The sequence below is a fragment of the Mus musculus genome, chromosome 14, assembly GCF_000001635.26.
Source record: "Mus musculus strain C57BL/6J chromosome 14, GRCm38.p6 C57BL/6J".
NCBI lineage: Eukaryota > Metazoa > Chordata > Mammalia > Rodentia > Muridae > Mus > Mus musculus.
This window is the reverse complement of record NC_000080.6, coordinates 64,775,608-64,788,073: the sequence shown is the minus strand read 5'-3', so window position 1 is coordinate 64,788,073 and position 12,466 is coordinate 64,775,608. Positions and strand designations below refer to the sequence as shown.

General features: G+C 44.4%; 1 protein-coding gene across 5 annotated transcripts in view; it reads right to left on the bottom strand.

The window, feature by feature from the left end:
• The window catches only part of Kif13b (kinesin family member 13B), a 157,127-nt gene that overhangs the window by 21,545 nt on the left and 123,116 nt on the right, over positions 1-12,466 (bottom strand). For all 5 annotated transcript variants that reach the window (XM_006518622.3, XM_006518619.4, XM_006518620.4 and 2 more), the window contains 4 exons: positions 11,745-11,837; positions 8,608-8,760; positions 8,306-8,383; positions 5,679-5,732 (listed from right to left, as the gene is read on the bottom strand). In XM_006518622.3, the coding sequence (XP_006518685.1) occupies positions 5,679-5,732; positions 8,306-8,383; positions 8,608-8,760; positions 11,745-11,837 (378 nt within the window). The remainder of the gene's footprint in view (positions 1-5,678; positions 5,733-8,305; positions 8,384-8,607; positions 8,761-11,744; positions 11,838-12,466) is intronic.

Below are 12,466 nucleotides of genomic sequence, written 5' to 3'. Positions count from 1 at the left end.
GATGACACCCTCACTCCTATGCCTCAACTGGAGCCCAAGAATGGGGCGGGGCCTCCTCTTCCCACCGTTCTGGGAGGTAGCTTGGTACTGAGCCTCAAGTTGTGAGCAGATCTTAAGCTCTCTTTTGTTCTGTGATAACTCAGGTCTTTCTCACTGAGGTTAAGTAACAGTTTTAATGTTAGTTTAACTGAGCGTGCTACAGACAAAGGACCCAGGGTTAATTAGGATGTCCTGAGGGCTGCTGAGAAGCAGGGTGGAAATGTGAGTCCTGGAAGGCTCAACACTGAGGGGAGAGCCCACAACTTCCTACATGCAGTAGGAATCCATCTGCTTTAGCGGCAGCTGAAGGACTGATCATAAAATCAATAAGCTCTAAGTGATCCAATCGTGTTCACCACAGAGAACTCACTCAGCACTTGATGGCATTAAAACAAAACAAAACAAAAAACACTGATGCTCTCTCTGAGCAGTCATTAGGAAACAGACAGAAAACAGACTCCAGGCACATGATTGGGGCGGAAGAAACGCAGCTCCCGCTGGGCATCTACACCCCCACAGGTAACACACTTCCTTACAGACTGCATTCTTCTGTTAATTTTTATTGTTAATTTTTGCATTCTAACTTAATTATCCTTCTTGGGATGCTGCCCACTTTAGGTTCCTTGGGGAGTCACGTCAGGATCTGAACACTAAGGTCAGGAGTTTCAAGAGTAGCAGTGGAAGAGGTGTTGAGATCTCTGTTCACGAAGTCAAGTTCATACAAGGTTGTTCTGAAGACAACTTACTTCATTAGAGAGTAAATTTATTCTAATATCTTAGGCTCTCTTGTCTGGCAGCTGACACAACCACATTGTGTATCTTAGGAAACTGAGCAGCTGCGTTGCACTTAGCATCCAAGCTGTGTGACACAGAGTTGTCCAATAACAACTGAAGGAGGTGTCCCTTCCCTGGGGCACAATCAGGACTCCTGGCACCCAGTGCACAATGTCCCATGGAGGCTGAACAAGAGCAGTGGCTCTTCCTGCCTCACACCCCAAGACTCTGAGTATAAATAAATGACTGGTCCAGGCAACACCCAAACACAGCCTAAGCACACTGCAGGCCTATGAGCTAATGGCACAGAGAGACCACCATAGCACCCAACACAGGTCCCTGTAGTCAGAGCAGACAGAGACCCTTACAGCCACTTGTTCCCAGCCTCATTACCCAGAGTCAGGATCCGAGTACCTGGAGATCTGGTTCTGCTTCCTAGGGACAGATCTGAGGAAGAGCAAGGTGGGCCTCCCTTTCTGCCAGCCCCTAGAGATGCACAGAAACCTCCTTCCATGTGGTTCTCCTCCCCCTGCACAACTCACCACAGATGAATGGAGCATCCAGGGTAGGGCTGCCTATGGTTGTGTGCCCCCCCCCACCCCCGTCCCTGGCTGGACAAGACAAGTGCTGACTTTGCAATAAACTGGACCTGCCTGGCTATGCTAGTTTCTCCCTTCACTGAAATGCTGGGGGAGAAAACAGAACCAAAAACAAAACAAAACAAAGTACAGTTAAATGTACTTCAAAGGGAGTGAACTTGAGGCTGTGGGTAGAGGGGACTTTGAGATTTTTGCTCTGGAGTTTTCTGAGCTCTCTCAGACGGCTCAGACCTGAAGGAAAAAAGGCATGGCACCTCCTTCCTTCTGCCATAGTACCTGGCACCACATGGCACTTCCCAAAGACTGACTAGTCTATTCCTAATATCTGCTTCCTTGTGAGCTTAAGATTCAGCCATGAAGATACTAGGAAATTGGATCCACACACTGAGACTAGTTGTTCTAAAAGGCAGAACTCAAAAAAAAAAAAAAAAAGAAAGAAGGAAGGAAGGAAGGAAGGAAGGAAGGAAGGAAGGAAGAAAGAAAGAAAGAAAGAAAGAAAGAAAGAAAGAAAGAAAGAAAGAAAGAAAGAAAGAAAGAGAAGAACGGAAAAGAAAAAGAAAAAAAAAATAACCTTTCAAGATTTTAGGAGTGGCCCCAGACTCAGAGGCACAGCCAATCCAACAAGTCTAGGAGGTCCCTGTACACTCCCTGTCCACCAGCCATCCTCCCATCAGCCCCCGCTCTTCCACCAAATATAATTTTTTGGCTTTCTGTATAAGACTTTGACTTTGATCAGGAAAGTGACAAAACAGTAAATAAGAAGATGTGCCTATGTCATTTCCAGCCCACAGGCAGCTCTGATGCAGCTGAAGAGTGGGTGACTCACGCTTAGCATCTCTGGAACCAAAGTTGAGCTGATGGCAGTTCCAGGAAGCTGCGTTAGCTCGACCCTGCTCAAGACACCAGCTGACTTGAACTCTGCCAAGAGTTTCTGAGGAAGGCTGGGAATATGCCTCAGTTGTAGAGCCCTTCCCTGGCATGCATGAGGTCCCAAAAAGCATCCCACAACAAAACCACTTCAGAGGACAACAGCACTACTTTACTAACTTAATACAAATGCCATCTCTAAAGTGGCTTTAGGTATGAAAACAGACTTGTTGACAGCTGTCCTTGTATTACAGAAGGTCTCTATACATCGCCAGCTTTGCAGTGCCAAGGCCAGCAACAAGCTGAAATTAATTCTGCATGGGATACCCACAAGTAGACAGTCATAGAGAATCTGTTTTCATTGCATCTATTAAAAATGTCTCTAAAACAGAGGCAAAGCATCCTGTAACTGTAAGTAAAAACAGCACTTCAATATGGTCACATCTTATAATTTTAATTGGAAGACTTTTTGTGAGGATTTCCTTTAGCCTCTAAGGGGATGGGAATAACCCAGCTCTTTAATTACTTTACCAACTTAATTTTGGTGAAACAATTCTGATTTTAACATGGGAAGAGTAAATCAGAAATAATAAATAAGTGTGTGTGTGCATGCGCTCAAAGACACACGCACATGAGCGAGCATGAGCGCACACATACATTCTGCTAACTGAATTCAACAAGTTCTCATAGCCCCATCAACCCCAGTTCAATCAGCCTCTCCCGCTCTTGCCTTCTTACACCTCCTTAATGCCACTTGCTCCCAAGAACGAAATCTATTCTCATGACAAGAGAGCACAACAGGGGGAGAGAGGCTGGGGCTGGCTCATGGACTCTTCTTTGACAAACCATAGTACTCTGGCTAGGCTGTGGTCTCTGGGATAAAACACTTCACACTCTAGCCTACAGCACTCATCTACAGCATAACCAACAACGTTATCTGTAGCAGAGCTGAGTGCAGCAAACAGAGTAAGAGAAAACTAGAACTGACCCCATGAATGCCTGCAAGATAGACATAACTAACATGAGGATAATTTTTGATGATTTCAAAATATATTTTCTAGCACTTTTAGCATCACCAAATCTGGGTTGAAATCTGTAGGACCAACTCCCTGACCATTAACTACTTCCTTGTAGAGAAATCAAGATGGAGCATACTGCCCAAGTGCCTGTGTGCATGTGCATGTATGTAGTAGTACTGTGGTTATAGCACAGTGTGCAGTTGGCTTCCTCTGCCACCATCAGGATTACCCTGTAACCTGTGCCAAGCCACTGTAAGCACGGCTGTGGTTAAGAGTCTAACAGGTCCTCTGACCTTCTAAACACTGTCCATCTTAAGAACTCTCCTATAAATGTTCATAACCCATTTTATGCATTTAAAATGACACAGGCAATGTCCTTAACAGGCTACAGGGATGATTTTGAGGGAAACAGGATTCTTTTCTCACTGGGGAGAGACATGACATGAAATATTCATGTGCTGATCATCTTTTATAGTGCTTTGCTTTAGGCCCCTGCACAGGAAAATGGGGAGCTATTTTGTGGTCTTTTTTTCCATTCACATGGTCTGTTAATATTCTTGTCTGCTGCCATCTGCCTGACCTACCACAGACATCTGTGACAGAGCAGGTCTCCTCTTGGCCCAGGGGCAAAAGCAACAGCCTAAGGTGGCACTTACAGGTTGCTTACTGCGAGATTCATAGGAGGATGCAAAGATGTCTCCATGGTAGAACTGACAACCATGAAAATCAGGCTATCTAAAGCCACAGCATTGGGGACGGGTGTGGGGGAGGGGAAGGGATGGAGGAGGGGGTAGGTGTCAAACTCTGAGCACTGTAAACTGTACCAAGCTCTCTGTAGCCTATAGGAAAGACTAAAAAGACCAAGTCACCAAGACAGAACCATGACACAAGCCAAATCTGAGCAACTGGAAATAACAGCACCATTTTCTCCAAGTTATTCAGGAACCCCAAGAAATCCAGAAAAGAGAAGCTGCCAGGCCAGCAACAAAAACATGTGATGTTCCTCCACCTCAAGCAAGACAGCAAACAGGCTGCGAGAGACTCAGTCTCATCTCTCCCAGTGCTCAGCAGAAATGGCCTGGAAAGGTGTAGTCACCCAGTACCATTCCAAGCAACCCTAAATGCTATCCAAGTTCCAACATGATCTATCTGCCTCCTTCTGTCAAACACAAATACAGAATAATTAGCAAGAATAGAAATAGCCTCATGAACACTACTTGGCCTTAACAATTATCATCAATCAGCCAATCTCTATTTCCCTACATACCCCTGAGTCATTCTGAACAACTCCCCCCACAACACACTGCCACTATGACAATGCAGACTCCTAGTGTACTCTAGGGTCATCCTGTCAGCACAGCGCCAACACTTAGCCAGGCACCTCAGAGTGACAAAAACAAACTGTGAGGGGTAAGACCCAGATCAGGCAGCTACTACAAGAAGTGCTGGCCTTTTTAAGCAAACAATAGTGCATTTCTGTTTGCATAAAGCTGTTACTGGCATTTACATGTTTTCTTTTTTTTCTAATAAATAATAACAATTATAAATATTTTTATATCATAGCATAGCTTTCCTATTATAAATTCAATTTGAAATTTCTTCTTCATAAGTAAATGGAATATTATAACCAGAAAGATAATTTTTAGCAAAACCTAACTCTTTTTAAAAATTCTTTTTATTAGATATTTTCTTCATTTACATTTCAAATGCTATCCCAAAAGTCCCCTATACCCTCCCCCCGCCCTGCTCCCCTACCCACTCACTCCCACTTCTTGGCCCAGGCTTTCCCCTATTCTGGGGCATATAGAATTTGCTAGACTAAGGGGCCTCTCTTCCCAATGATGGCCAACTAGGCCATCTTCTGCTACATATGCAGCTAGAGACACGAGCTCTGGGGGGTACTGATTAGATCATATTGTTGTTCCACCTATAGGGTTGCAGACCCCTTCAGCTCTTGAGTACTTTCTCTAGCTCCTCCATTGGGCACTGTGTTCCATCCTATAGATGACTGTGAGCATCCACTTCTGTATTTGCCAGGCACTGGCAAAGCCTCACAGAAGACAGCTATATCAGGGTCCTTTCAGCAAAATCTTGCTGGTGTATGCAATAGTGTCTGCATTTGGTGGCTGATTATGGGATGGACCTCCGGGTGGGACAGTCTCTGGATGGTCCATCCTTTCGTCTTAGCTCCAAACAAACCCTAACTTTTTAATTCTAATAAAAGGGTGTTAGTGGACCTCAACGGCAGGATCAGAAAAACCAATGTGGTACTCTGTCCAATAAATGTTGCAAAACCAAGGTGTGTATGAAGGGTTCAGACATATGCAAGTACAGAGGTTTGAGAAGATGAAAGAGGCGAGGAGCCTAAGTGCCAACTCACCTTGTTGCTGCCTAGACTGTGGGATGGGCTAAGCTCCTGCCGGCTTCCTGACAACTGGGAAGAGATAAAAGAGATTAATGTAAAAGCATGAGAGCATCAAGAAAGAGCCTGCTTTGAAAATCAAATCAAGCAGGGCCTGAGTGCCTGTGCCTCTAATCTCAGCATTTGGGAGGCAGAGGCAGGAGGATCACAGTGATCTGAGGTTATCCTGTTTCCCAGTCAGAGAGACAGTGAGACAAAATCATAACCAAGACCAATACTGCAGATTAGTGAGTCTCTGGGATGTGAAAACCACTGAGCAGTTTCCAGAAACTTTCCATGGGTAGTTTCCCTAGGCTTTCATGTCCACTAAACACTGGGGTGACACCTCACTGGGCCTGAACAGAAAACATTTCACTCTAATGTCACTGGATCCTGCCATGGCCTGAGCCTTTTGTCTAAGAATAAACTATTTAGATTACTGCTGAGGCTCATGTGAGAGAAACAGCAAACAGCTTTAGGACTCATGGAATGAGGTCCACCGGTCAGTACAACCAACCACGATGAGTGTGCTGTGGAGAGGCAGAGCTCTGAGGACTATGTGTCCTGAGGACTCCAGGCTGTTGGGAGTTTCTTTCGCTCTGCTTGTTGCCCTCCACCCTGAGTCATCACACCCCTCCTAATCAGTGAGCTGTATGAAAACTCTAAGGGGGTTTCCAGCCCCTCCTGGGCAGTGTTGTTGGTCCTTATAATAACAGTGATTGATCTTTTTCCAGCATTGCTGCTGCACAGATTAATGATTCAACCACCACCCCCGGAAAGAACGTAGAGATGGAGCTTGTTAGTGCTATCCATCGCCCCTAGAAAGAATCTGGAGGTGTGGACTGTTGGAAAAGTTAGGTTAGGATGTGTTTGCTAGTGGCTTTGATACAGAAAATCTTGGGGGACAATTTAATGTTCAGAAAGTCACACCCTCAATAGTTGAGCCAGGGATTTTTTGAGGTCAGGGAACAAGAACAATGACAGCCCAGCTAACACTAGATGACATGCCTTTCTTGCCGAGCCTGGTCTGATGATCAAGGCAATGATTATTTTCTTGTACCCATTTTTTGCCCTCAGCTTCCTGATGTGATTTGATAAAAAAAACTTGGTAGGTGTGCACCCTGATGATTGAAAGCAGTAATGACTGACTGGTTTTTTACATAAAAGTTTAGATTTGTGATTCTTTTAAAAATTTTTTAATGATTGTTTTTTAAGATAAATAATGAAACAATTGATCCCTTCTCTGTAACTACAAACTGCAGCCTACCAGTAAGAGAAACTGGCCAAGAAAGAAATATCTTGCTTGCTTACATTTTGTTAATCTATAACAAGTTGCTTAGATACGACTGTATGTGGGTTCTTGGGAATAATTTGGTTTTTTATCTGTATTACATGAAACATTTAGTCATGTAAAGGCATTAGGGAACATACAATTTTTTACTCATTGTAATCATTCGCTTAAAGAAAAATAGAATATAGCCACATTGTAATTTTTGCACTGCTTGAGCGATTCTGCTGGGGGATATAAGCAGTAGGAGTTGCTTTGCTTTATCCACCAAATAAAAGAGTGTGAGAGTGTGTGTGAGTGTATGTATAAACGTGTGTGTGCGTGTGTATGTGTGTGTGTGTGTGTGTGTGTGTGTGTGTGATATTTTCCACCTTTTTCTCCAGCCCCAGAGACTTTTTCCCCCACCCCAGAGAGTTAAGTTTTACTCCCTCGGAGTAAAGTCTGCTTAGTGATTAATCACAAACTCCATGCCCCTTCTCAGTGAACCTGACCTGTCGAAGGTGGCCTTCGGCAGATTATAGTACCCCAGATACCAAATCTCTGCATTTGCCAGTATGTTAATAACTTTCTGAAGGGACCTGGAACTAGTGGCATTTCTACATGCCTGAGAGTGGCCCCGCACTTCAGGTCTGCGGTGGGCAGACATTGCCTCCTGCACCTCTGCGCCCACAGACTCTCCAGGGGGAAACCTGCCCTGCCTGTCATTCACACTTACAGATTTGAGGCAGCTGCTCGTTCCTCCAAAGCAGAGCAGCTGAGGGCAAAAGCGCACCTACTCTCCATACCCACATCTTCACAGAAATAAGGAGCAGATAAAGAGCTGCTGGCTCATTTTTTGTCAATAATTATCTCCATGTTCAATATGCACATAAACTCTCTCTCTCTCTCTCTCTCTCTCTATATATATATATATATATATATATATATATATAAATCAACATATCTTAGCCATAGTTATATAAAATACAACCTGTTTTACTCGTTTATACTACCCTAAATGGCCTTCAAGTGATTGGTGTGCAAACATATACCAAACTTCCTAATTTAAAAATAATTAAAACCCAGAAAATGATTTCCTTCCTCTGTACAGCAAAGCTGGGGTTTAAGCTCCACATACATTTGTGACCTCCCATCCTGTACAGGGCAGGTGGTGACGACAAATAAGCAATGTGTGGCCATGACACTCAAGCAAGCATCCTGGGTCTAACAGCGGGCACAGCCGTGCGTGACAAGAGTAGGCAGAAAGAAAGGCATCCCAACGAGTAGTCAGGAAGGAGGGCGCAGACACCATTCTAGAGCAGCGGCAGGAGAGACTCACTCTGTTCATGCTGGGGGAGCTGATACTCCTTCGGCTCAGCTTCCCCTTCCCCGTCAGCTGCTCCTTCACGGCCACTTCCTGGGAATTGGAAAACACACCAAGGAGAGGTCCATATGAGAGATGCACTCCAGCTTACACGGTTCAAGGTTTGCTACATTCTAAATACCAGCCATGACTTGACAAAACAGAATGACCCCATTGCACTCAGTGGTTTTTGTGAGAGTAAACTCTTCAAGCCAGACTCCAGAAAGTCAAGTATAGAGGCCAGATGGGAGTCCACCACAGCGCTGTTGACCGCTCACCTGACGCAGGCGATCTAAAGTCAGGAGGTTTTCCACGGCCAGCACACTCCTCAAGTACTTCTCAATATAGGCCTCGGAGTCAGCAGATGCTGGGTTTTCCACGTTAGCTGCCATCCTTGCCAGTGCCTCTCGCTCCTCCACTCCCTGGGCATCCTGAAGAACAAAATGATGCACAGAAAAAAAATACCAAAAGGCTGAAAAAGGGAGTATTACAGATGCTTTACACACACACACACACACACACACACACACACACACACACACACACTCATCCTGAACTAAAGGGTGCATGTTAAAACTACATTGAAGACATCATTACAGATGTAAACACACATGCTCACACACATACATGCTCAAGCACACTGATACATGCACAGTCACACACATACACAGGACTCTGAATTGACAAATTTCAATGGAACCCCAAGTTCCATTTTAAAATCAGCTTTTAGAACTCAAAATGCACTCTCTCCCAGAAATCGCGACCCATCATTAGGTAACAGCTTAACCTGGAAAGCAGGTTCAACGGCAGCTTTCACAAACATTCAACACAGTTGTACCCATTTCACAAACATTCACTACTAATTACCACCTGGAAAGGATTCTGCAGGTGATCTGGAAATCCACCTACAGAAACGTTAGAAGTACCACTGTGACGGCAGTGTAAGACAGTTCCACCCCTGTGAGCTGGGTCACCCCACTGGACAAAAGTGGAGACCTAACATCCCCAATATCCACGTGAGATGCCGATGCAGTGTGGAGAAGGGAGTGGACGCCGGCAAGGCCCTAGCTGCTGTCGGGCAGCAGTGGCCTAAGGCTCTGAAAAACAGAGGTGAATCCCCACCCTGTTCTACTAACTGAGATGCCCATTCTCATAAATGGACAACTTATGGGTCAGGAGAGGATGAAGAAACAATGTTTGCTAACTCTGGAAGCCTAGCTAATTACCAGCCATCCAGTGACACAAGGGTGCTTAGTCTTAAGCTGATTCCCCTACAGTCTTCCCTTTTAACTCTTAGAAAGAACAATGAATGAAGCACAGAGTCAGCTTTTCTAGTCCAAGATCTCGTAATTAGTCACTACTGCAAACAGCTTCCTTGCTGACTGCCTGGAATGTCTGAGAATGCATGGCGGGCCCTGCACAGGCTATACAAGGTGCTATCAGTTACACTCAGCCCTTGGCTTTGGGCTTGGGCAGGAGCTTGTTTAAGATGGGGTCTCACTAAGTAATTCAGCCTCACACACCATCCTCCTACCTCAGTCTTCCAGTCCTAGAATTATAGACACATACTCAAACCTGCCAACAGCCTAATTCTCAAATGCTGAAGAGGCTTCAATTCAAATCAAGTACTTAAATAGTTAATGTTCAATATGAAAGACCAACTTTAAAACCCAGGAAAGAAGTTACCATTGGACACTTTTGAAGATAAGAATTTTCAACATAATGTAATAAGGCAAGACAACGCAAAGATTCCTCCATCTTGTATTCTAGCTGAGGTCATTTCAAGTTTAACTAGAATTGGATCTCCTTGATGCAGAATCCCATGGAAAATTACCCAATTCCAGTCTAGTAACCAAAGGTCGGGATGTCCTAGCTAACTTATCTTACTCTGTTTGTGCGGGAACCCCCTACAATTAACCACCTAACTTTTGTTAAACTGATTGCTTCTGCAAAGTACCCCTGAAGCTTCAAGGCAAGATGCCAACACATGGTTTGGGCTTTAAAAACCCTCCAAACACTCTGGGTTGCACCTAGGTTCCTGAGTACCTGGATGTAGTCCCAGTCAGCTAAAATAAGTACTTTATAAACTGTCTGAATGGTCATCTCTGGTAGACTCCCTGGAACAGTACAAAACCTAAAAACAAAGCCTAGGTGACATCAACATCTTGCTTTCTTTACAGACTGTTAAAGCAGGGATTGCCTGGGCAGTGGTGGCGTATTCCTTTAATCCCAGCACTTAGGAGGCAGAGGCAGTTGGATCTCTATGAGTTTGAGACCAGCCGGGTCTACAGAGTAAGTTCCAGGACAGCCAGGGCTATACAGAGAATCCCTGTTTCAAAAAAAAAAAAAAAAAAAAGAGTTATTATCTACCTACTATCCAAACAAAACACTCAGCAGAATCAATCCACAAATTCTACCACCTGGAATGAAGACTACAAGGCAGTACTGACAACCTGTGGGGAGGCCCCAAGTCTCTAGTTCCTGTGTCTGAACATCAGTCTCTGGTTTAGAATAAAGTATGCAGATTCACTTGATAGCAAGAGACAGAGACTGGACTTAAGTCTGGTTCTACATCAGACATAAATCTCTACACTGGACTGTTTCTGTGACTAACACCATATTGCTATTGCCTGTTGTGTTTCAAAATAAGAAGCCATTGAATTGCTTTTCAAATTGGAGTTCTTGGCTAGAAATCTGGCTCACTCAGTGGGTAGCAGCACCTGCAGCCCAAGCCTTTTAGCTGACTCTGATCCCTGGAACCCTTGCAGGAAGCTGGATGCAGAGACACACATCTGTGAGTCTGGGACTCATAAGGCAAAATGGGAACAGACACAGGAGAACCTGCAAGAAGCTCAATGGTCAGTGACAGAGGAAGATTCTAGAAGGAGAGAGCCAACTCCCCAAAAATGTGTCCTCTGTTGCATGCCATGGTACTCTTCCCTCTTCTCACCTTGCTCACGTACCCTCTCTTACACATTTACTCAATAAATAAACAACTTTTTAAAACAAGAGAGTTCTTTAAACAAAATACTAAAATTTCAACTTTTACGGCCACAGATACATTGTACTAAAAGTTTACAGTAGAGGACTCATCAAAACTTGTATACATTTTTCTCAGTAGATGGTTTGGTGTTTTACATTAATTTGTTTGTTTGTTTATTTGTAGTAGGGAGCGTGTAAGTGCCACTGCACTTGTGTGAAAGTCAGATGAAACTTGCACAGGAGGGTTATTTCCTTCAACCACGTGGATTCCAGGGACGGCACAGACTCGGGTCATAGGCTTGGCAGCAAGCCCCTCCCTCCGCCTGCTCAGCATCCCCAGCCCGTTTCATTGACTATGGTATTTCTTGGGTGGGTGACTGTTTTGAGGAGTTAGCATTACATGTTTATTTCCAGGTCAAATTTCCCAGAATACCTCTGGAATATTGGAGACGATTTCAAAGGTCACTCCACAGCCAGGAATAGAGCTCCGGTGAGACATCTTTTTGAGGAGACTTTGAGCAAAGCCCTAGAGAAAAATAAAATATAGACCATTATTTCCAAACTTGCTAGCTTTGTTTCCTGTAACAAAGAGCAACAAAGGGCACTGTTCTCTCAGAGCTAATATAAGAAGAGGCATCTGCCACAAGCATGTGAGATCCTGAGCACCGGGCATAGCTCCTTCACTTAAGCACAGCACCAATGGACTGGGACCTATAATGTGCCTTGGGTCCTGCACCTGATTAGGGAGAAGTGAGACCTGGGATCTCGAAGCTGCCTCCAAGCATCTGAATAAACTCAGGAGACAGAAGATACAACCAGATGACCTTCTAAGGAAGATGGAAGCAAGGACTGGTGACGCTTACACTTTCCTCCTCCAGCACGATAGATAGACGTCTGGGACCATGAATATTGACAAGTTCAGGCATTAAATTCTTGACCAAAGCAGGATCGTTATGAAGGATGATTTAAGAGTGCCTGGTCATTGTTTATGCTGACTGCGCTCTTTGCACAGTTAGAAATTGAACTGTTGAATTAATGCATAGATGACTCATTTAGAGAAGCTGCGAAGATTGAACATTCTGCAGAGGTTGAAGAGAGCAGCCATGAGGGCGGAATACAATTGAATAAAGATAAGGAGAGAGAACAGTGAACAGG